The following is a 21,694-nucleotide window of genomic DNA, read 5'->3' on the forward strand; positions in this document are numbered from 1 at the left end:
CCAGCCTTTTAGATCTACCTAGCTTTGTATTTTAAAGTCTAGAGGCAAAATCAGAGGCTGGAAATGATGGAGCTTCTCTGAGCCAGGGAGCAGGTGAAAACTCTGAATCACTGATGGCTTTAGAGCCATCATTAGTGAGAAATGTTGGGACTCTACTTCTCTACATCCTAACATTTTCCTTTTTTGTCCCTACTCCGTGAGGACTGGGAAATGGGTGGAGAGTGGCCCCACCCATCCATACAATTCTTCTTTTTTTTTTTTTTTTTATTTTTGCCAGTCCTGAACACTGTCCCTGCCTTCTTTTTGCTCAAGGCTAGCATTCTGCCACTTGAGCCACAGCGCCAATTCTGGCCGTTTTCTGTATATGTGGAGCTGGGGAATTGAACCCAGGGCTTCATGTATACGAGGTAAGCACGCTTTGCCACTAGGCCATATCCCAGCCCACAATTCTTCCTTTTTAATTCCCATTTTACTCTTAGATTCCACTCCCTGCATTATAGTCTGGGGTTTTGTTCTAGGCTGTTAATTTATTGCATCCAGGCCTCCTCAGCTCCAGAGTATTCTAGAACACAGGAAATGGATGCATTACTATCCTCTCACTAATACAATTGGAACTTCGCAGGTCCTCTTTCAGATTCTCTGGCCATTTTTAAAGTGACCCTCCAAGCTTCCTAGTGAGTAAATGATGCTCATCTGGTAGCTGCATGTATTCTGCTCCCAGGCCTCGTATTAAGGATTTCCTGGATACCTTATCACCTCATGTTGTACATTTTGTTGTCTGTGGATTTTTGTTCTGCTCTGTTTGCCTGCTTTTTATGGGTGAGGAGATTTGACAACTAGGCTGCCACCCCACAGCCTCTATCTAACATCTTCCTGGTCTGTGTTGACTTTTTACTATAAAGAACTTGCTAACCTCTCGGCCCACCAAATCGGATTCTTTTTCTTTCAAAATAATTGCTTAAACATTAGTGGTAGAGACCAAAGTTATGTGAATGGAGATGAGAATGGAAGCAAGCACTTTACAGCCTCCTGACTTAGCTTTCTAAGCTTAGTGTTTAGCCTAAACATAATGGTTTGAAATCACCCCTCTACCAAGAAGCTCATTGCTGAGCTGTTGTTTTGGAGAAAAATGTCTAAGACATGATTCCCCTTTTTCTATTGCTTGTTTGTTATAAGACTCTTTTGAGTTTTATGGTTTAAAAGCGTTACATAACATCCACCCATACTTGTAACGCCATCTAATAAAGATAACATAATTTCTTAATTAGGTACATTTTCCTCTCAGCTCCTTCTTTTCCCTCAGTGAAAAATTTGCATATCTCTAATTATAGTCATTTGGAAAAAAAATGCTCCCAGGGCTTGACATAATATTAATTTAGATTTCCAAAAATACTAGATTTCCCCCTTCCTCCAACTTGAGTTTCTTCCAAATGGCCATTGATTTAAATTACCATATTGAAAGGTTACAATTTTAGAACTGGCCTCTTCCCTACTCTGGCTTTTAGGAAATGGTCATTATAGTACAGCCATCTAAGGAAAAAGTAGAAAGTTCTCAATGTACATATCAGAAGCTTTATTTTATTTTACTTTTATTATTTTATTTTGTCATAATTCTGGAAGACAGCAAGATAGTCTTTAGGCTATCATGTTTTCTACAGTGATAGAAAGATTATTTTGCACAGGGGCTGGCTCATTAAAAATTCTTCGCAAAAGGAAAGCAGGCTTAATGTATTGCTCTAAGTGAATGTCACCCCAGAAAAATTAAGAGAAAAGTGAACACTCATTAAGCAAATTGACCAGCAAGTGTTCTGATGAATGTTGAAACAAATTTGAATAAGCCAATTTTGTCCATTAGCGAGCTTGCTTTTAAACCAATGTGATTGTTTTGGCCTAATTATTTTCTATTTTGTTTATTCAAATGTTGAATGGCTACAGAATTAACTATTGTAGCAATTATCTGATTAGCAATTCAGGAAATTGGGGACTAGAAGTGCCTGGTATGTATGAAACAGGGACCTGGGCATGTATACAGTCTGAGTACAGAGACCTTATGCTCCTTGTAGCTTTCTTGTTCTGGGGCCCTGGGACCCCTATGGGTGAGCCTGGTCTGTGGCCCTGGGCACTGAGCCCTCACATACAGTGGTGCACCAGATTGTGGTCTGATGTGCTGCTGCAGAAGTTGTCTGTGCCACCCAGTGTCACTATGCTGGAGTCCCAGAGCTGTGACTGGTTGCATTCTGCAACATTTCCCACTTTGAAAGCTCAGGGATTTGGGAAATCTGCACCCAAGTAGCTGCCAAGGCTTGTCAGGGGGACCCAGCACGAGGCTGATTTCTCGGTGTAAAAGCCAAGCAGATTTGCTCACTCAAGAAAATCTGTTTTTTGTGGGGTTTTTTGCAGGTTTGCTTTGAGTTCCAAGACACAGATACTGGTTTCTTACTGTACTTATGCCCTGGGTTTGGGTTTCTTCTGTGAGTTGACTGCCTTGTAAGGCAGGGGGCCACTAGCTTTTCAACTGTGGCCAGGACCTGCAACATTCACAGCCCCCTTTCACCTGGAAGATATTCCATAGCCTCCTAGACTTGCTGCAGTGGGAAACTTGGTTTTGAGAATCACTGGCATGGGTATCAAAATTTCTGGGCTATGTCACAGAGCCAGGCGTACTGCCTTGTGAATCCCTTTAAGGTCAGTCCAGAGTGCACTTCTCAGTTCTCCTTCTGTCGAGCTAAGAAAGATAGATGGCATTTCAGTTAGTTCAGATAAGAAAACAAACTATTGCAGTACTGTGGGACAGTGCTGAGGCTTCCAGAAACATGCATGTGTGGTGGGGGGGAGGGCTAGGAGAGGCACCCTAGCAGTGTATTTTGAAAGGACCAGAAAAAAATGGTTATCACCCACCCTGCTTGCAACCTTTTGGAGACTGTCCAGTCTGTCCAGGGCCCTCAAGCCTGTCACTTTCCATTTTGCATGCACCTACCTCACCCTTTGATCTCGAAGCCCTTTAAAGGTGTCCAGCTTCCTGCCAAGGATACAGCACTTCTCCATGACCTCCTGGTACATCCTGCACTCCAGCTGCAGGTCTGCTTCACAGTTTCTCTCTGACCCTCCTCTGCCCTCCCCCCCACCAAATCAGGTCAGGTCATTTCTCATAGTGCAAACTAAAGCTTCACACTCAACAAATTGTAATTATGTAATTGTATAATTACTGGCTCTCCCTGGAGCTAAATATAAATTCCATAGGGTGTGTGGAGGGACCTTGTCTAGTTCCCTGTTTCCTAGGACCCAGCATGTAGCAAAGCCTTCAGGAATAGGGAAGGGCACATCTCTCATTTCAAGACACATGGGCTGGAAATAAGGCTTACATGCAATGTTACCTTGTTTTGTTATCCATATTCCTAGTGTGTGTGTGTGTGTGTATGTGTTGGTCATTGGGCTTAAACTCAGGGCCTGTCCTTTAGCTGTTTGCTGAAGGCCAAAACTATACCATTTGAACCATACCTCCAGTTTCAGCTTTTTGGTAATTCACTGGAGATAAGAGTCTCATAGACTTTCATGCTCAGGCTAGCTTTGAACCTTTGATCCTCAGATCTCAGCCTCCTGAGTAGCTAGAATTACAGGCAATGAGCCACTGGCACTGGCCAGTTCCTAATAGATTTTTGAAAGGCTCATCTAATCCTACCATCACAGTGGTATTTCCTGACTTGGTTCTGATCCTGGGTCTGGCTATGGGACACCTGATAGAGAAGATTCCTGCTATTAGTATTCCAGGGAGGGAGGAAGGAGAGACAACCTTTGTTCTTGGAGACATTTATAATATGTGGGTCAGAAGCCAGCAGCTGGGCGAATAAAGGTGGCACCAGGAAGTTTTCAGAGTGGTAACTCATCTTGTCTCCTGGGATTTCCAAGACCCACCTCGTCCTTGGATCACAGAGGGCATCTTGTCATATTTCCAAGTCTAGCTAATAGGACAAGATGCACTCCTTCACCTCCTGGACAGATCATCATGCCTGGTAAAAGAAAGAATAGGCCTTGCATTCCTATTCTACAAGGTGAATGCTTCAGAGACGCTTCCCAAAGGCAGCAGCTTAATGGTGATGGCATTTGTCTAAAATAAGACACTGAGCTTTGCTGATACTTAATGGAAGTATTGACAATACCATGCATTTATGTCAATTATATAGATACACATACAGAGAGAATATGTGTGTGTGTGTGTGTGTGTGTGTGTGTTTGAGTGTGTTTGAGACAAGCTCAGCTTGTATAGCTGGGGGCTGGTCTCCAGCTGCCTATCTCCCAAGTACTGGGGATTTCAGGATTGTACCACCCTGCCTGGATCAGCTCATTCCATACCCTCATGTCTTTCTTGGGTTCCAGGAAGGCTGTTTCCCTGATGCTTTCTGTGGTACTTCAAATGGCCTTTACCCCTTATGTCAAACGAATCCCTGCAGTACCGGTGACTAAGCATAAAGTACTTAAAGAATGTAAGTATTTAGCTGTCTTCCAATTTATAGATATTAAATCTGAAGGCAGGAGAGTCAGCTGGGAGGGTCAGCTGCTTCTCCCAAGACTCATTAGAATCCCTGCATGTCTGGCTCCAAAGCCATCAGTGATTCAGAGTTTTCACCTGCTCCCCCAGGCTCAGAGAAGTGCCATTATTTCCAGCCTCTGATTTTGCTCCTAGACTTTAAAATACAAAGCTAGATCTAAAAGGCTGGAAATAGCTTCAAGCTTACAAAAGATTGCAAAGTGAGTACCGAGAAGAGTTCTAGTACCATCAGTTGCTACAGTTTTGTTACATTTGCCTTTTCAGTTTATGTACATATTACTTTTCTTGGACCATTTGAAAGCAAGTTGTGAGCATTCCCCGCCCTTTTTTTGCCCCCCCCCCCCTTGGACAATCCCCTGCAAAAAGCTTCAGCCTTGTATTTTATGGAAACATTGAGGTCACCAGGATTCACCTTCTGCCCTTGACCCCAGTGGAGTCTGGCCTGTTCCTTGTAGGGCAGAGGACCTGGCCCCCAGGAGGGTTGCTCTGAGGTTAGCAGGTCATGAATCTCTTAGCTCTGCCTGGGTCTTTTAAATTCAATTTGGACCCTAAAACATTCACTGTCTTCTTGGAAACCTAGTACCTAAAAACAAGCAGTCTCTTCTCTGGCAAAACACCACAAAGTCAGGTAGAAAGGGTCTCCCAGGAGAGTTCCAGGTATTCTACAAAGAAGGGAGTAAGAGGACTCAGCCCAGCTTGTTATCCAGAAACACAGGTAAACTGTTTTTCTCCTTCAGAATTCAAGTTGGTCTGAAGGACTGTTATCAGTACCAGTACTCTTTTCTTCAGCAACTGCCTCCGATGAAATTCCTGTATCTGAACAGATTATTAGTGCTTTTGTTTTGACTTCCTTTGCTATAAGCCAGTCCTGTGCCTGTAAGGCCATATATAAGTCAAGCATAATCCCTAGCATTTTTCAGAGTTAGGAGATCAGAGAGTATTTTCCAAAGTGGTTGAAGATGGGTTTAAAAACATGCCCCTGAGAAGAATGACCCAGATGTCTGGATGAATTGAAAACAGTGTTGTCCTGTACATATAATGGAATATTATCCCTTCCTTAAACAGAAAGGAAATTCTGACCTGTCACAACATTATTGACATTATCTTGTCTATAGACAAGAGATGTGCCAGGACAAATGGTGTATGATTCTCCAGATGAGGGCCAAAAGTAACCCAGTTCATACAAAGTGGAATCTTGTTTAGGGAGTTGGGGAGGAGGGAAAGGAGTTACTATCTGATAATAGTTTAGAGTTTCTGTTTGCGATGGAGAAAAAAGTTTGGAAGTGGATGGTGGTGATGGTAGTACAACAATGCGAATGCCCATACCACTCAACTATGTATTTAAAGATGGCGAAGTGGTAAATGAAATATGCCTATTTTACCATAGTAAGAAAAATCATAAAAGCCGTGTTTGTGTATGTATAAGTGTGTGAATATTAATTAGTAATTCCTTACTTATTGATGTTTGATCTTGATGAAACATTTCAATTAGATGCCATAGGATTAGAACTGGAATTTAGCATAGCCTCTTTTTCGTATTTCCTGACATTTCCATCTTTTGCTATTACAAAACTTGTTTCTTCTCCTGAGCCTTGAGGAACTGGCATCCTGCAGAATTCTACATTTACTGATGGGAGGAAGCAGCATGGTGATTAGTTCACCTAGGAGCATATTGCCTGCACACTTGCACACCCGTCCACCCAGAGGTGAAGGAAGCACATGCTCTAAGGGGCTTACTGCATAATCTCAAGAGACTACATCTGTACCCTCCCCGGAGAAGCCAGAGAGTGTGCTTGGGACTGGGCATCTCTGTGCCTGCTTAGTTTGTATGTTCAGGGGAGGGGGCTGGGGGTGTTGTCAAATTGGCCTGTGACCAGTGTGGCTGACCTTTGCTGTGTTCTTCAGCGTGTTCACTTTCGCTATATTGTTAGTTTTTCTTTAAATGAAGGAAGTTAATGTTGAAAGAAGTTTAGAGGCCACTCCACCCCAAGCTTCACAGATGGTGAGGGCCTTGTCCTGGTGTTTATAGGATTCTAGTCCTTAGCGCTTATCTGGTTTACATTTCACTAAGTGATTTTCAGAAATCAAAACACGGAAATCTCCATATTTACAACAGGAGCTATCCTAGACTAAGGGCTGTGGGGGTACACTGGAAATGAGAAAGTTCCTCCTCACTCTACTTCAGGGCTGTTGCCTCCCATCTTGTGCTTGTGAAACACAGACCTTATCTCTCTACCCAAAGACTGAATTCTAAAGGCAGAGGACTGCTTCCTCCTCTTCGGTATCTGGCTGAGATCTGGAGGGGAAGTCCTGTTTCCTTAAACACTCTGGTTTGTATTTTTCTTAGGATTTGTGAGTTGGGGTATATTAAGAAGGCCTATGAAAACTTTTACTCTTGATAATGTGCATATGTAGGAGAAAATTTGTAAAAAAGATTAACTGGAAAGGGTCCTTCTTTTAGGTGTAAAAATGATAGGTTCAACTTCAGAGGTCTTATTGACAATCTGAATTGTAAGAGCCAGGGATCTGATCCCATATTTAGGCCCTTACTCTAATTCCATGTCCAAACAATAATTTAAATAGAAATTTAATGTCATAGGAGAATCAATGTTGTTTAGTCTTGTCACAAACATTTGGGAACTATTCCTAGCCAGCTACTAGATTTTTTTTTCTTTTATGGAATCTCCCTGTCTTGACTCCCTATGGCCTGAATATTTGCTTGTAGAATTTTAGAGCTTCGGGAACTTTGGAGTAGCTTTTCTCATTTTTCAGATTAGAAGGTCGTAGCCTAGAGAACTGAACTGACTCAGGACTTAAAATCCAGAAATATGTACATGTTCACCAGAATGTTTCCCTCATTACAACAATCACCAGTGGCTTGAAAGCAAGCACAGACTGCTAAACATTTTGTCTGAAATGGACAAATAGTAAATAGCATAGTGAATATCAATCGTGTTATAGTTTTGCTTGAGTTCTCTAACTAGACAGAAACTTTGACTTGCTTTAAAAGTCACTCATTAGAAGCTTGAATCTCTGTGCTGAGGTTACTGTTCAGTTTCTTAGAAGCAGATGAACAGCTGACATCTCTTTGATCTCCAGTGTGCTTTTCAAAAAGCAGAAGCAGCCTGAGGGCACCTTCTCACACTACTTGGCAGGTTTGGGAGTTGGGACCTAGCAGAAGGAATTGGGGGGGGGGGGTGGGAAAGGGAGGTCTTAGTAAGATGAAGCTCCATCTAGGCCTTGTTGAGCGCTCCAAGCAGGGAAACACTTTATAGCAGAGAATGGATGAGGTCTGCCTAATTTGCCCAGGGGTCACAAAAAGTAATAGCCAGAAGCCAAGTATAGTGGCCCATATGTATAGTTCTAGCACTTTGGACGGCCTGAGGTAGGGACATCACTTGAGCCCAGGAGTTAGAATCCAACCTGGGCAATGTAGTGAGGATCTTCTCCCCATCTCAGAAAAAAAAAAAAGCCAGAAAGGAAGAAAATGCGAATGTTACAGGAACAGTCTGATTGGCGTAAGTGATTTATTAGCAGTGAGTTTGTCCATGTGGTTAAGACAGAAATGAGTGGCTCTCAGAGGAAACATCTCAGCAGCGATGGCAGGAAGGGCCCAAACCACAGGTGGATCCACCCAGGTGAAAGCTCCCCTTCCCCCCAGGAGAGCAGGTGGGAAGGGGAGTAGCCTGACCCCACCTCTGGAGGAGAGCTGGACATCTCTAGCCGTGGGGAGTGTGGGAATCACATTCCTCAAATGTCTGTGGGAATGTTGGAGTCTTCTGTTGCATCTGAGGCTCCTTTTGTGCCTGAGATAAGAGTCCCTGTGAAAGACTCAGTCCTGTCTCTGGGCCCCAATGTGGGCTCCTCACCTTTGGTCACCGGCAACAAGCAGCCTGGAAGCCTCAGGCAGGTCAACTCAGGAGCTTTTCTCTTCCATCTCCTTGTGTCCCCCAACCCTCTCTTCCTCATGCCTTTTTTTTTCCCCCTTTGAGCCACCTACATCTACTTGTGTTCCGAATCCTGTGGGAGCACCCAGTATCTTCTGTGCTTATCATCATCCATACTCTTATTCACTGCACCAAGAGTTCTTCCTTCCTCACCAGATACTGGCCCTGAGGTTACCACTGACATCCCCTCCCCCACCAATCCCTCACTAGTACTCCCTCTCCCCTTCCTCCCCTTCCTGGTAATTGGAGATGAGATTCTCTCAGATTAGTCTGCCCATGCTGACTTTGAACCTTGATCCTCAGATCTCAGCCTCCCAAGTAGCTAGGATTACAGGCTGGAACCAACAGCCCCTAGCAAGAATGCCATTTTTTTTAGCCAGTTGAATTATTGTCATCTTCTTTCTATTGCAGCCACTTTGGCCCTGCTATTTCCTATTGTGCTTCATGCCCTCTCTTCCTCCCCACCTACATAGTTTTGCAGACAATAATGGTTACCACCCAGCATCACCTTTCAGTAATACTGGGCTATGTAGTGGCGCTCTCTCTCTCTCTCTCTCTCTCTCTCTCTCTCTCTCTCTCTCTCTCTCTCACACACACACACACACACACACACACACACAGCCAATTTCTAGAACCTTCTAGCTGCCACTTGCCACTGTCAAAATGTCCCTAAATCTGGTTTTCCTTCTCTAGTCTTCTGGCATCCCATCTCCCTATCATGGAGGCCCAAATCAGGAGTGTGTTTCTCCTTTGTACTTCTTTACCATGCAGGGCCAGTCTGCCCACAGCCCCTTAGTCACCTGCAAATACCCATCTCACTTCCTTGTTCCCACTGTCATTGGCTCATGCTTCCATCACTCCCTGTCTGGGTCTCCCCTCCCCTGTGTCTCCTAGCTGATATAGGCTGCAATCCTGTTCCCCTCAGGACCCCCAGGGCAGGTTTACTACCTTTATTATTGGTGGAGGAACATAGGCCCTCCCAAAGTCTTTCGCTGCCTAGTTCTCTGGCTGCACACTTCTGTGTTAGAATAGTGTGGTCCGTACCTGCGGAGTCCTTCCTTGACTGTTTCTGTGGTCTTTGCTCTGTGCCCCTTCTCTAATAGATGATGCCCTTTCCTGCCCTTTCTTTCTCCTCCTCTCTTCTCCCTTCTGCCTCATAGTCTCCTCAACTTTTTTTTTTTTTCTCAAATTTTTATTATCAAACTGACGTACAGAGAGGTTACAGTATCATACGTTGGGCATTGGATAGTCTCCTCAACTTGAACTCTAGGAATCTTTTTCCGACCCTTCTTCCTCTTGCCCCTTTTCCCCTTAGTTTCTCAGCTTGTTTCTCCTTGATGTGGATACTTCCTCAATGTATGTGATGGCATCCTGATGAACTCATTCTAAGTTGAAAATAGTGAAAGTTGTAAATGCATTTAACACAACTAACCTGCCAGACTATCTTACTCAGCCTAGCCTACCTTAATCATGAGCACTCTATTAAACTACAATTGGGCAAAACCATCTCACACATACCTGTGTGATAATAAAGTGCTAACTGTCTCAACACCGGAGTCATAGCCATTGCAAGAAAGTATCTTACTGTGAATCGCTAACCCAGGGAAAGATCGAAGTTCAAAATTGGCAGTACAGTTTCTACTCAGTGTGCATTGCTTTTGTTCCATCCTAAAGTGGAAAATTAAAGGTTGAAGCATAATGAAATCTGAATTTCTGGACTGTGCCTTGTGTGTGTCTGTGTTTGTTCACACTTGCTTTATTGTCTGATAACTACCTATATGGGTCTACCTCCATCATTGGGCTGTGTTTCTAGTCCCTAGCACAACTCAAGCCCAGTGGTAGGAACCCAGTTACCAGTTACCAATGCATGTTTGAAGACACTGTCCGGAAGTGTTTGCTCTGATACTGACCCAGCTTTGTTTGCCATCAATGACTGATGTGTTAACTTCAGTTTTATTTAGTTTTATTTCTCTTTCAGTTCTCTGTCAGTGGGTTGAAGTGTATATCAAAATATATTTAAGGAACTTCTTTTAAAGCCATGTTGTAAACAAGTCTTTCAAATTTGTGAATTTTAAACCAGCTTCCAACTGACAGATCATTTTATGATGTTATATTGCTATTGCTTGAACCCTTAGACTGGCTCAGATGTTGAAACAGATATTGTATAGGCATTAAATATCTTTTTTAATGTATTTTTTCATTTTTTTATTGTCAAAGTGATGTACAGAGGGGTTACAGTTTCATACGTAAGGCAGTGAGTACATTTCTTATCCAACTGTTACCTCTTCCCTCATTCCTCCCATTCCCCTCCCCCATGAGTTGTACTGTTGGTTTACACCTTATAGTTTTGTAAGTATTGCTGTTGCGTTGGTTTGTCTTTTTATCCTTTGTCTCTCGATTTTGGTATTCCTTTTCCCTTCCCTAGTTCCAATACACATATATACAATATCCAGGGTACTAAAATCAGATACAGTGATATCACAGGTAAAACCACAGGAAGGGAATACAGGAAAAAAAACACAGAAGGGCATGGTTTCACATGGCATGTTGAAAATAACTACCATGGTGATATGCCACTTGTTTCTATGACTTGAAGTTCATTTCCCTTAGCATCATCTTATGTGTTCATATGGGCATAGCTCTTGAGCTATTGTGATCTTCAGCTAGGACTATCCTAGATGTGTACTGATTATTCCCTATGAGGGAAACCATAGAGTCTATGTTTCTTTGGGTCTGGCTCACTTCACTTCAAGTCCTTCCATTTCCTTATTATGAATGGGGCAATGTCATTCTTTCTGATAGAGGCATAGAATTCCATTGTGTATATGTACCACATTTTCCTGATCTACTCGCCTACTGAGGGGCATCTGGGGCATATTTTAGCAATGACAAATTGTGCTGCGATGAACATAGTTGTGTTAGTGGCTCCATTAAATATCTTATACCTAATAAAGTATTGAGACTTAGCATGCTCTTGGAAATGTGACTTTATTTTGAAAACTAAGCAGAAATTTGTATTGCCCAGAAGACTTGAAAGATATCAAGGAGATGATGTCATACATTGTTTTATGTCTAAACTATATAGGTTTTTATGAGTTTTACCTAGATAAGCACTTTTCATCCCCATTTTACTGTGTTTAAGAGATCTTAGGACTCTGTCTTACTTAAAAAATCCTTTGGAGATAGCAGAGTGGTGAATCTCTGTGAGATTCATGTTTTGTGTGTTCTCAAACTTGTCTATGGAGCTACTTTTTCTTTTCTTTCTTTCCTTTTGTAGGGGGAGGATGAAGTGTCTGTCTTGGGGCTTGAACTCAGGGCCTGGGGGCTGTCCCTGACCTGTTTTATTCAAGGCTAACTCTCTACCATTTAAGCCACAGCTCCACTCCTGGCTTTGTAGTGGTGAATTGGAGTTAAGAGTCTCACAGACTTTCCTGTTTTGGCTGACTTTGAATTGTGATCCCTAGATCTCAGCTTTCTGAGTAGTTAGGATTACAGGCATGAGCAGTATACAACTATTGAGCTACTTTTAAAGGCCTGGATATATATAGTGGTAAGGTAGTTGGATTTTTCTCCCACTAAAAGTGCATTCAGTCTTTCAAGATATGTGAAACAATGTGAAAACATTTAAAATTATTTACCATCAGGAGACAATGACGATCTGTGCAACAGATGCTCCTAGAATGAAGCTTTAGTGAGGGTCAGGGTGGTATAATCTCTGTACTAGCATGTCTACAACCCTGGTCCCTCACGCATGCCCTCCTTCAGAGATGGTCCCTAGTGTCCTGCCAATAGGCTCCATGCTATATAGTATAGCATGTACTTTGAGGGTGGGGTGGGGGTGGGGGTCTAAGGAGGTTCCTCCAGTGGTAGAAGTAGTACTAGAGCCTTTTGGGGACTTGTGTGCTTTTCACTGTGCTCCTCCTCCTCTCCAGCTTTATTCTATTTCCAGAATCATCTCTTTGTCTGTAAAGCCTCCAGGGTGTTGTGGGCAATTACTAGGATCCTTCCATCTTGGTTTTTCTCCACTGTATTCCTGTGGGGGCATGAAAGTATGTCAGAAACAATATGACATACAAATCATTAGCTTTTCTTTTTTATCATGAGTTGTGGTTAAACAGTACATGAACCAAATATTGAACTCCAAGGCAGCCGTTGCTTCTGCTCTACTTCCTCAAAGCTATACTAGGCCTCTCTACCTGGTTTTCTTTCCCAGCCATTATATTGCACAGTTCCTTATATTTGGTGTCCAAAGGAGGAAAGGTTTTGAAATGACTTCCTTACTTTTAACCCCAACTATAAATCCAGTCTTTGCATCAATCGACATTTATGACGGATCTGAAGAGCTAGCTGACCATTAACCTGAGCCATGCACCACACCCAGTAAAGGGGAGCAGCCTTTGTGACCAGTGCTTAGCCAGTGATGGAGAAGCACTGTCCATGATGAGACAGCATAGGTCCCCAAGTTCACAAGGATAGCCTGGATCTTCAGTTAGTTGGTTCATTGATACATTGTCAAAAATTACTTTATTTTTGGCTGAAAAGTAAACATGAAGGATGAACAGTTGGTATAGCTTTGGATGGAGGGCCAAAGTCTTTTGAGCCTTGGCTGGTTGATAAGGATTGTCAGGAGAGCTCTGACCTGACCTGCTATCTTTGCCATCCACACCCAGAATACAAGATCTGCAATTTCAAACTTCACTTTTCTTAACATGATCCTTTGAAGCAGTCTGCAGGCAGAATCTCCCTAGCTTCTGGTGAGTTGGGGATGAGGGGGGGGTCTAGTTGTCTCTCAATCTACTAAATTTCACATTACACCTTTTCTAGTTCAGCTACCCTATTTCCATGTTAGCTCTTCTTTAATGAAATACACATACTGATTTTTCATTAATTGTCATAAGCATGTACTTTATTCATATAATGTATACACAGTGCACTATCAAAACTTCCTTGGAAGGTTTGGGGACTATAACCAAGTGACTAGAAGAGCTAAGATAGAGCGAATAGCCCCAGGCATGAAGTGCTTAGGCTGTATGATTTCCAAACAAAACTTTTTGGGTCCTTCTGCTTAGAATTAAAATAGGTTCTGTTGCCAATACCTGGTTAGTGGAAGGTAGTGTGGAAGAGGACACAGTTGCACAACTGTGTGGAGTTCTCAAAAGAATGGCTAATTCTTTTTTTAAAAATCATTTTATTTATTTATTTATTTATGGCTGGTCCTGGGGCTTAAACTCAGGATCTGGGCACTGTCCTTGAGCTTCTTTTAGCTCCATGCTAGTACTCTACCACTTGAGCCACAGTACCACTTCCCTGGACTTTCCTGCCCTGGCTGGCTTCAAACCATGACCCTTAGATCTCAGCCTCCTGAGTAGCTAAAATTACAGGCATGAGCCTGTCAACTAGGAAAGATTTAGGCTTATGATTTTTAAATTTCATGGTTTTGAAAAATCATGGTAAACATGTTTGCAACATAAAAGATACCATATCTAAGTCTTCATACTTTTCTTAAAAAAACAAAAACAAAAAACATCCTTCCAGAAAAATGCCATTCATTTAACTCTTCACTCCTTGTCCTCACTTTAAGCCCTGGCATCCTTGGTTCTCTTTCCTGTCTCTATGAATTATCCTAATTTAGCCCCTCATATAGATGGAAACATTCAGTCTGTAGTGCCTGACTTATTTAAAAGAAGGGTTTCAAGACCTTTCCATATTTTAGCATGGATCAGCATTTCATTCTTTTTTTTATGGCTCAATGGAGCCTTTTTATAGCTCCATTGTACATATGCCCCACATCTTGTTTATCTGTTCATCTGTTGATGGACTCTTTGAGTTGCTCCCTTCTTTGGGCTGTGGCGATTAGTACTGTTTTTCCATGGATGTATAAGAATCTGTCTGAGTCCTTGCCATCAATTCTTTAGGGCTGGTTACATTTTACCAGACATCACAAGTACCCAAGAAGGAAGGAGTCGAGGGTATGCTGGCATTTCTTTTATTTTGTATTGTCTTTGCGATCTGTCCATGTGGCTCCTTCATTTTGTGAACAAGGACCACACTAGGTTCAAGTTTAGCACTCAGCAAGAACCTAGGATAAATACTTCCTAGGTTTATTTATCCTAGGTTGTCATTGGATTTTTTCCACCCTCACCCTTGTTATAGGAGTCCATCCCCAGGGTGGTGGGAATTGTCATGTAGCATTTTCTTTTGGTTCATTAATTAACGTATGTTCAGGGAACAAAACAGCTTTTAATATTATTTTTAGCCAAACGTAATTAAGGAAGCACATTTCCTCATGTGAAAAGTCCTCCAAAGTAAGTAAAACACAATTGAACAAACATGCTGAGATCTTGCTATATACTAGATATCCTGCAGAATGTGTCATTTCAAAGCAGCTTAAAGCTAACTTGGAGTACTTTTTTGAAAGAGGTTCCATTCAAGTGAATATCTGCTCTTTTTAAACATAGATCATTAGGTTGTTTTTTTTTTTGTTGTTGTTGTTGTTTTTAATTTGTCATTAGATGGTTTGGAAACAAGAGAATAAGCATTACCCACAGGCCCACCCTAGTAAAAGCCTATTTTCATTTTATAGTATGAGTCTGAGGGTTGAACCATTAAATGATTTAATTTGAAAATATACTCTGAATGCTTTTGGTGGTTATTATTTTGAAAATTATAAAACTAGACTTAAGGTATAAATTTGTGATGTTGAATTTTCAGGCTTATCCTAGTCAATGAACCAGGATACTGTTCTTGGTGGAGCAGCAGAATGGACATGCCATCTTTGGGGGTCAGGGTAGTAAACTGATGATATCATACTGGGACTGGATGTCTAGGAGTATACACCTTCACTGACAGGTGGTGAGGATTTTGTTGTTGTTAGTTGTTGTTTAACTCTGCTAGAGGAATAGCTATCTGGGGTTTCTAAGGCCTGGCAGTGAGGTGAGAGGTCAGATATGGGCAGAGTCCACAGGTGAGGACAGAACAAGCCCTGTAGGTGGTGGCACTAGCTGTTGGGGGATTCAGTCAGGGGGCAGTGACCTTAAAGGCCAGAAGACAATGCTTATTGTGAGTTTGGCCTTTGGCTGGCTTTCCATTAGGACTAGAGAAGATGTGTTATAGGGCTGCAAGCCAGGATGAGCAGAAAGATAGGCCTGTTGGGGAGAGGTAAGTTGGGTCTGAGGAAAACACCTGGAAAGGAATCCTATGCACTTTGCTAGTCACACTGAAGCAGTATTAGCTGCCTTTGCTTTATTCTGGGCTTTGAAGCTGGATGGTCTGGTTAAGAGGGTGGTTTGAGGCAGATGGATCTCAGGGGGTTGGGGCAGGGAGATGTTTGAGGAGAGAAAATCACTTGTCTGGGTTGGGACAGCGGGAGGGGAAGGAATACTAGATGTGTATGTGATGGTGGCCACAGAGGAAAAGGCGAGGATTTCCTGCTGGAGAGGGAGAAATCGGGTCACTGCCCTGTTTGGAAGTGGGTAAGTCAGGACTGGTTTGGAGCTGGTAAGATGTTTCTAGAATAAAATGTATTGTGTTTTCTGTGTGCCCAAGTGAGGTTCCACGTGCTGTGTACAACACTTAAGAAATGGGTATACTCCTGTAGGCCAGGAGCCCAGACAGAATGGAGAAGTAACTTGTTCAAGGAGTATAAGATTAGTTACTGGCACAGACCTAGTGCTGGTCTAAATGGTTGGTCTTAACTAAAGAGCCTTACTTTGTATCAACCTGCTAAATAGCTAGTGTTTAAAAAATCCCCAGCTCTGTTTTAAGTTCTTTGCCTGTGTTAGCGCATTGATTCTCTGAGAACCCGTGAGATGACATGACAGTATTGTTATCTACAGTTTTCTCATGGGAAGTGAACTGCCTTAGGCCACACAGGCAGGATTTGCCTATATTGACCTGGAAGATCTTAAGAAGTCAGTAAAGCCTGCCAGCATCTGAGGAGTCATGCTTGTAATCCTAGGTACTCAGGGAGTTGAGACCTGAGGTTTGGGGTTCAAAGCCAGCCTAGGCAGACACATCCCAGAGACTCTTATCTCTAACCAGCAAAAAGCCAGAAGTGGAGTTTGGTTCAAGTGGATAGAGTACTATCTAGGAACAACAACAACAAAAGGAATCAGCAATATTTATTTGACTGGACTCATAATAATCTGTATATTACCTCAATCTTGACTCATGGGAAAAACTGATGGAAATATAAATTGAAGTATGACAGTATAAACTCCTTAAGAATTTTTGGATCAAATTTGCTGTCAGTCTCATGAGCATAGTCATTTGGAACAAACTCGTGTTTTGTTTTTTTTTTTAAAGGGATAAGTAATTGAAATAACAGCATTTCCTTATTACTATCTCAGTTTGCATTATTTAACACTGTACAGCTGTGATGAATAATCTCATCCATTTTCTGTCCTTATTCTCACTACTGTGTCTCCTGAGATACAGAGCCTGGTGGACACAATGAAATTCTGTTAACCTGTAGCACCTTCCACATTGGCATTTACTAACATTGAGTGGTTATAATTGACCCTACTGTTATCTTTAGCTAATAAGCAAAGCTGTCTTTTGATCTAGTGTGTATTTTGCTTGACACCATAAGGCCATGGTTGTGCTCCTGGGTGGAATGGAATAATTGTCTGAAAAACAAAATGAAATTGAGACTGGTCACCTACATACATGCCTGCAGGGCACAATCCCACCTTTCTGTTGTGTTTCTTTGGTGTGTCTCCTTCCTGTTGCCACTCTCCCATGTGAATAACCAACTTGCTCTCTTTTTAAACCTTTTAGTTTTGTTCAGTTACAGATTATAGCTTATAGGCTATAAACAAATTTGAGGAACAACAAACAACTGGAGTTGTGCTGTTGGACTTTGAGGGGTCTCTTTGTAACCATATTGGAAGAGTTTTGTCGGTTCCCTGTGGTTCCTCAACCCTGTCTTTCTTGCTACTTCTTTCTCTCTAGCCTTTCTCTTACCTTCCTTGTGTCCTCTTCTGATTCTTTCCTATTTCCTCTGGGCTAGTATTGATTTTGTGTATGGATTTGTGTGTGTGTGTGTGTGTGTGTACGTACATGTACATGTATGCCAGTATTATGGCTTGAGCTCATGGTATAACTGCTGTCCCTGAGCTTTTTTGCTCAAGGCTGGCACTCTGCTGCCACTCGAGCCATATCTCTACTTCTGGCTTTTGGGTAGTTAATTGGAGATAAGAGTCCCACAGACTTCCCTTCAAACAGCCATCCTCGGATCTCAGCCTTCTGAGTACCTAAGATTATAGGCAATAGGTATTACCATTTGAGATTGGTTCTTTAATGGTTCCATCCTGGCTTAATTAACTTTACAAATCAGCCTATACTATGACCATCCAAATTTCAGATTATAAGCAATCTACCACTGAGAATCTTGCTGTCATGTCCCAGTTCTTTTCTGGTTTCTCTGTTTTCCCACTCTCACCATTCTAAACTTATGGCTCTCCCTCGCTGCCATTATCCTCATACTCTACCTCTACACACTTCTTCCTTTACCTAGTTTACATGGCCTTTCCTCCTCCAAAAGAAATCAGGTCAGTCTTTGTCGCCATCGTGGTATGAGTGTGGAAGGGGCACAGAACCCATGCACATAAGCCATTTCCCCCACAGTCTTGCAGAAGTAATTGAAAGTCCCAGCCCCTTGGGATCTGCACAATTCTGCCTCAGTCTGCCTTACTCAATGGATGATCCTCTGTCCCCATCACTGGAGTTCTCTATGGAGTCAACCTTCTGCCCTTTTCCATTGCACTATTACCCACAGCTGTTACTTCATTTAATAGTATGTTGTTGGTCTTCATGCTTAACTACCTTTGATAGGTTCTCAGTTTTGCCTACGGACTAGATCTCCACTGCTTTCCTGGGATCTGGTTAATTCTCTGATATGTCACTATGCATTGTCACTTTTCAGGGAAAAACTATAATTAAAGTCACACAGCCTCTGGTCCATTCCAGGTACGTATACTCAGATGCACAGGGCAATTTCCAGCCTTGTTTTGTGTGACTTAGATGTACCTCTCACAGTCGCCACAAGGAACCCTGTTTTCCAGCCAGGCTCATTTCTTCATTGCTAAAAAGATCTCATATGACAACCTCAGCACCAGACCTTTCTTCTTGCCACGTGCTTGTTCTTCTTTTGAAATGATCATGGGCTAGCCCACTTCTCACCTTTTCTTCTTAAAGTGTGAACTTGTAGCTTTATTTCACTTATTCTGCACTTGGGAGAAGTTGGCTCAGAAGTGAGTGCAAAGACCGTGGCTCACATAGGCATGTCTTTCCCCCAGCATCTCGCACAATGCTTTTGTGGGCCATAATTAATGGACAGATATTTGAATATGTAAATTTTCCAAGGTTCAAGTTTCATATTGAGTCTAACATTCACATTTTGACAAAGTAGATACGTTGGTTTCCTACTAAAGGAAACCTTATACAAGTTGAAATCTAACATATAATTTTAGCACTTAGGAAACCATGCAGGAGGATTAAAAGTTTAAGGCCAGTATGGGCTACATAGCCAGACTCTGTCTCAAAAACCAAACGAGAGAGAGAGAGAGAGAGAGAGAGAGAGAACAAGAACAAGATAACAGGAGGTATGGGGGGGTGAACCTAACATACGAATGGAATATCTCGTGGACTGATCTTAAAAATAGGTGTATCAGGGGCTGGGAGTGTGGCTTAGCTGTAGAGTGCTTGCCTAGCATACATGAAGCCCTGGGTTCAGTTCCTCAGCATCACATAAACAGAAAAGGCCAGAAGTGGTGTTGTGGCTCAAGAGGTAGAGTACAGTAGCCTTGAATAAAAAGCAGCCAGGGACAGTGCTCAGGCCCCAAGTTCTAAGTCCCAGGACTGGGGGGAAGGAGGGAGAAGATTTATTACTTTCTGCTTTATTGTTTAGAGTTTGTGAATAGTTGTCTCTGTTTAAAAAAGTTAATCAACTAATTTATGGTGCTACTTTTTAACTCAAGGACATATGCTTGCTAGGCATATACTCTACCAATCTGAGCCATATCCCCAGACCCTTTTGCTTTATGCATTTTCACATGGCCAGGCCTCCTCCACCATGATCTTCCTATTTACATTTCCTGCATAGCTGAGTGACAGGTGACCTTTCAACCCTACATACACACTTTTATTGATTGAGGTGGTAGTTTCATGAACTGCTCCCTCATGCTGGTCTTGAATCATTATACCCCAATCTCCTCCTTCCTGAGTGGCTAAGATTATTATGAGCCACTATGCCTGGTGGTGAATAGGTCTTTTTTGATAAACATTGCCATGTAAAGAAAATTACATGGAAATGACTGAGTGCAGCAGCTTGAAGCAGCAGCCAAGATGTCCTGGTCATGTATGTTTTGCCGATAGCAAGGCCTGTGGATGATTGTTGTTGTTTCTTGTCTCCATGGTTTGAGATTTTGTTTCTGTTATTTCTAAGCCAAATATCAGCATATCACTGCCATGACGATGGCCTACAATCAGAGTGGAAACTTGATCCAGTTGTGTGTTTAACACAAAGAAGTCAGAGCCTATGGCTTGAATTTAGGCACCAAATATGACTCTTAGGATGAATTGAAGGTTGCAGAAAATAACTTTCTATATGAACTTAAGAAACTTAAAACAGCTCTCTTTCCAGCCTTAAAAAGCTAGACAGCACTGTCATGTTTTTATTGCAGAGCACACAGAAGATGGAACTCAATACAGAAGAAATGCTTTCTTTCGCCAAGGAAGATCAGACTCAACACGTTCCGCGTTTTTCTTGGCAGGCTCTTCTCAACCATCTGTGAGTCCAGGAGAGCCGTCTTCCCCATCCATCGAGCCAGCACAGTCAGAGTTAATAATCAGAGCTGGTGACACCATGAGGCTGATATGCTCCGATCCTGCCTTTGTCAAATGGACTTTTGAAACCCTGGATCAGATGAGTGAGAATAAGCACAATGAATGGATCAGAGAAAAAGCTGAGGTTACCCACACAGGCAGATACACGTGTGTCAACAAAGATGGCTTAAAGAGTTCCATTTATGTGTTTGTTAGAGGTAAATGCTTGGCTTCATGTAATATTATGACTTAAGAGGGCTTGACACCCCATTCCTAATTTGTAGATAGCTTGTAATTGACTGAGCCATAGGTAGTTTGTTGGCTAGGTCTGCAAAGCTTACAATCATGTTTCTTCACTGGTTTTCTCCATTTTTTTTTTTTTTATATACATGGTGGCTTTGAATGTGTCCCCAGCTGGTGGTATACAAGGCTGTGGTACTTTTCCTAATGAGATTATAGTATGTGTAGCTCATTTGTCTGGGTGCATGGAATAAACCCTGACAATTAATTATGCCCCCTGGGAAAGGTGCATTTGTACTCCTTGAGATACTAGATATTCCCACTTAGCAAAAACATGTTAGAGAACCAAAGGCCTCTCAAGGCCTAAGTAGATCAGCACTTCAAAAGATTTGGCCCTCTCCCTTGAAATAAGTTCCAGGAAAGCAACTCAGTCAGCTCAGTAACCCTTGTCTGATACAAGTTCCAGACAGAGTTGATTCTTTTTTTAAATTGTGACTTCTTAGAAACAACAACAACAAAAAATGTGACTGAGACATAGATTTATTTCCTATGATAAATCCACCATTTTCCTGTGCTTTTTACTATTTTGTTTTGAGGAAGTTAGCTGGGTTAAGCCATATATCCTTTGGTTGATGTAAAAACTGAGCTACTCACAGTTAATAGAAATACCCAAGTTATAGGAGAAATAGAGTACTGGTTCTAATTATGAGTATACCATTTCTGTGCTGTCCTTAAGAAATGGCCTGAAAGCTGGGCGTAGTGGCTCATACCTGTAATCAGCACTACTCAGGAGGCTGAGACCTGAGGATCGCAGCTCAAAGCCAGCCCAGGCAAGAATGTCTGTGAGACTCTTGTCATCAACTAATCACAGAAAAAGCTGGAAGTAGCACTGTGACCCAAATGGTAGAGCACTAGCAATGAGCAAAAAATGCTCAAGAATAGTACCCTAGCCCAGAAATCAAGTGTTAGAACCAGAAAAAAAAGAAAGGAAGGAAGGGAGGGAGGGAGAGAGAAAGAAGAAAGAAAGAAAGAAAGAAAGAAAGAAAGAAAGAAAGAAAGAAAGAAAGAAAGAAAGAAAGAAAGAAAGAAACAGCCTGAAACATACGAAGCCTGTATCCAGTCTTGTGGATGAACA

General features: G+C 42.1%; 1 protein-coding gene across 2 annotated transcripts in view; it reads left to right on the forward strand.

Moving 5' to 3' along the window:
• Positions 1 to 21,694, forward strand: part of Kit (KIT proto-oncogene, receptor tyrosine kinase) — an 84,284-nt gene that overhangs the window by 16,948 nt on the left and 45,642 nt on the right. For both annotated transcript variants that reach the window (XM_048363969.1, XM_048363971.1), the window contains exon 2: positions 20,268 to 20,537. In XM_048363969.1, coding sequence (XP_048219926.1) covers positions 20,268 to 20,537 — 270 coding nt within the window. The remainder of the gene's footprint in view (positions 1 to 20,267; positions 20,538 to 21,694) is intronic.

Source organism: Perognathus longimembris, chromosome 16 (assembly GCF_023159225.1).
Source record: "Perognathus longimembris pacificus isolate PPM17 chromosome 16, ASM2315922v1, whole genome shotgun sequence".
NCBI classification, from domain to species: domain Eukaryota; kingdom Metazoa; phylum Chordata; class Mammalia; order Rodentia; family Heteromyidae; genus Perognathus; species Perognathus longimembris.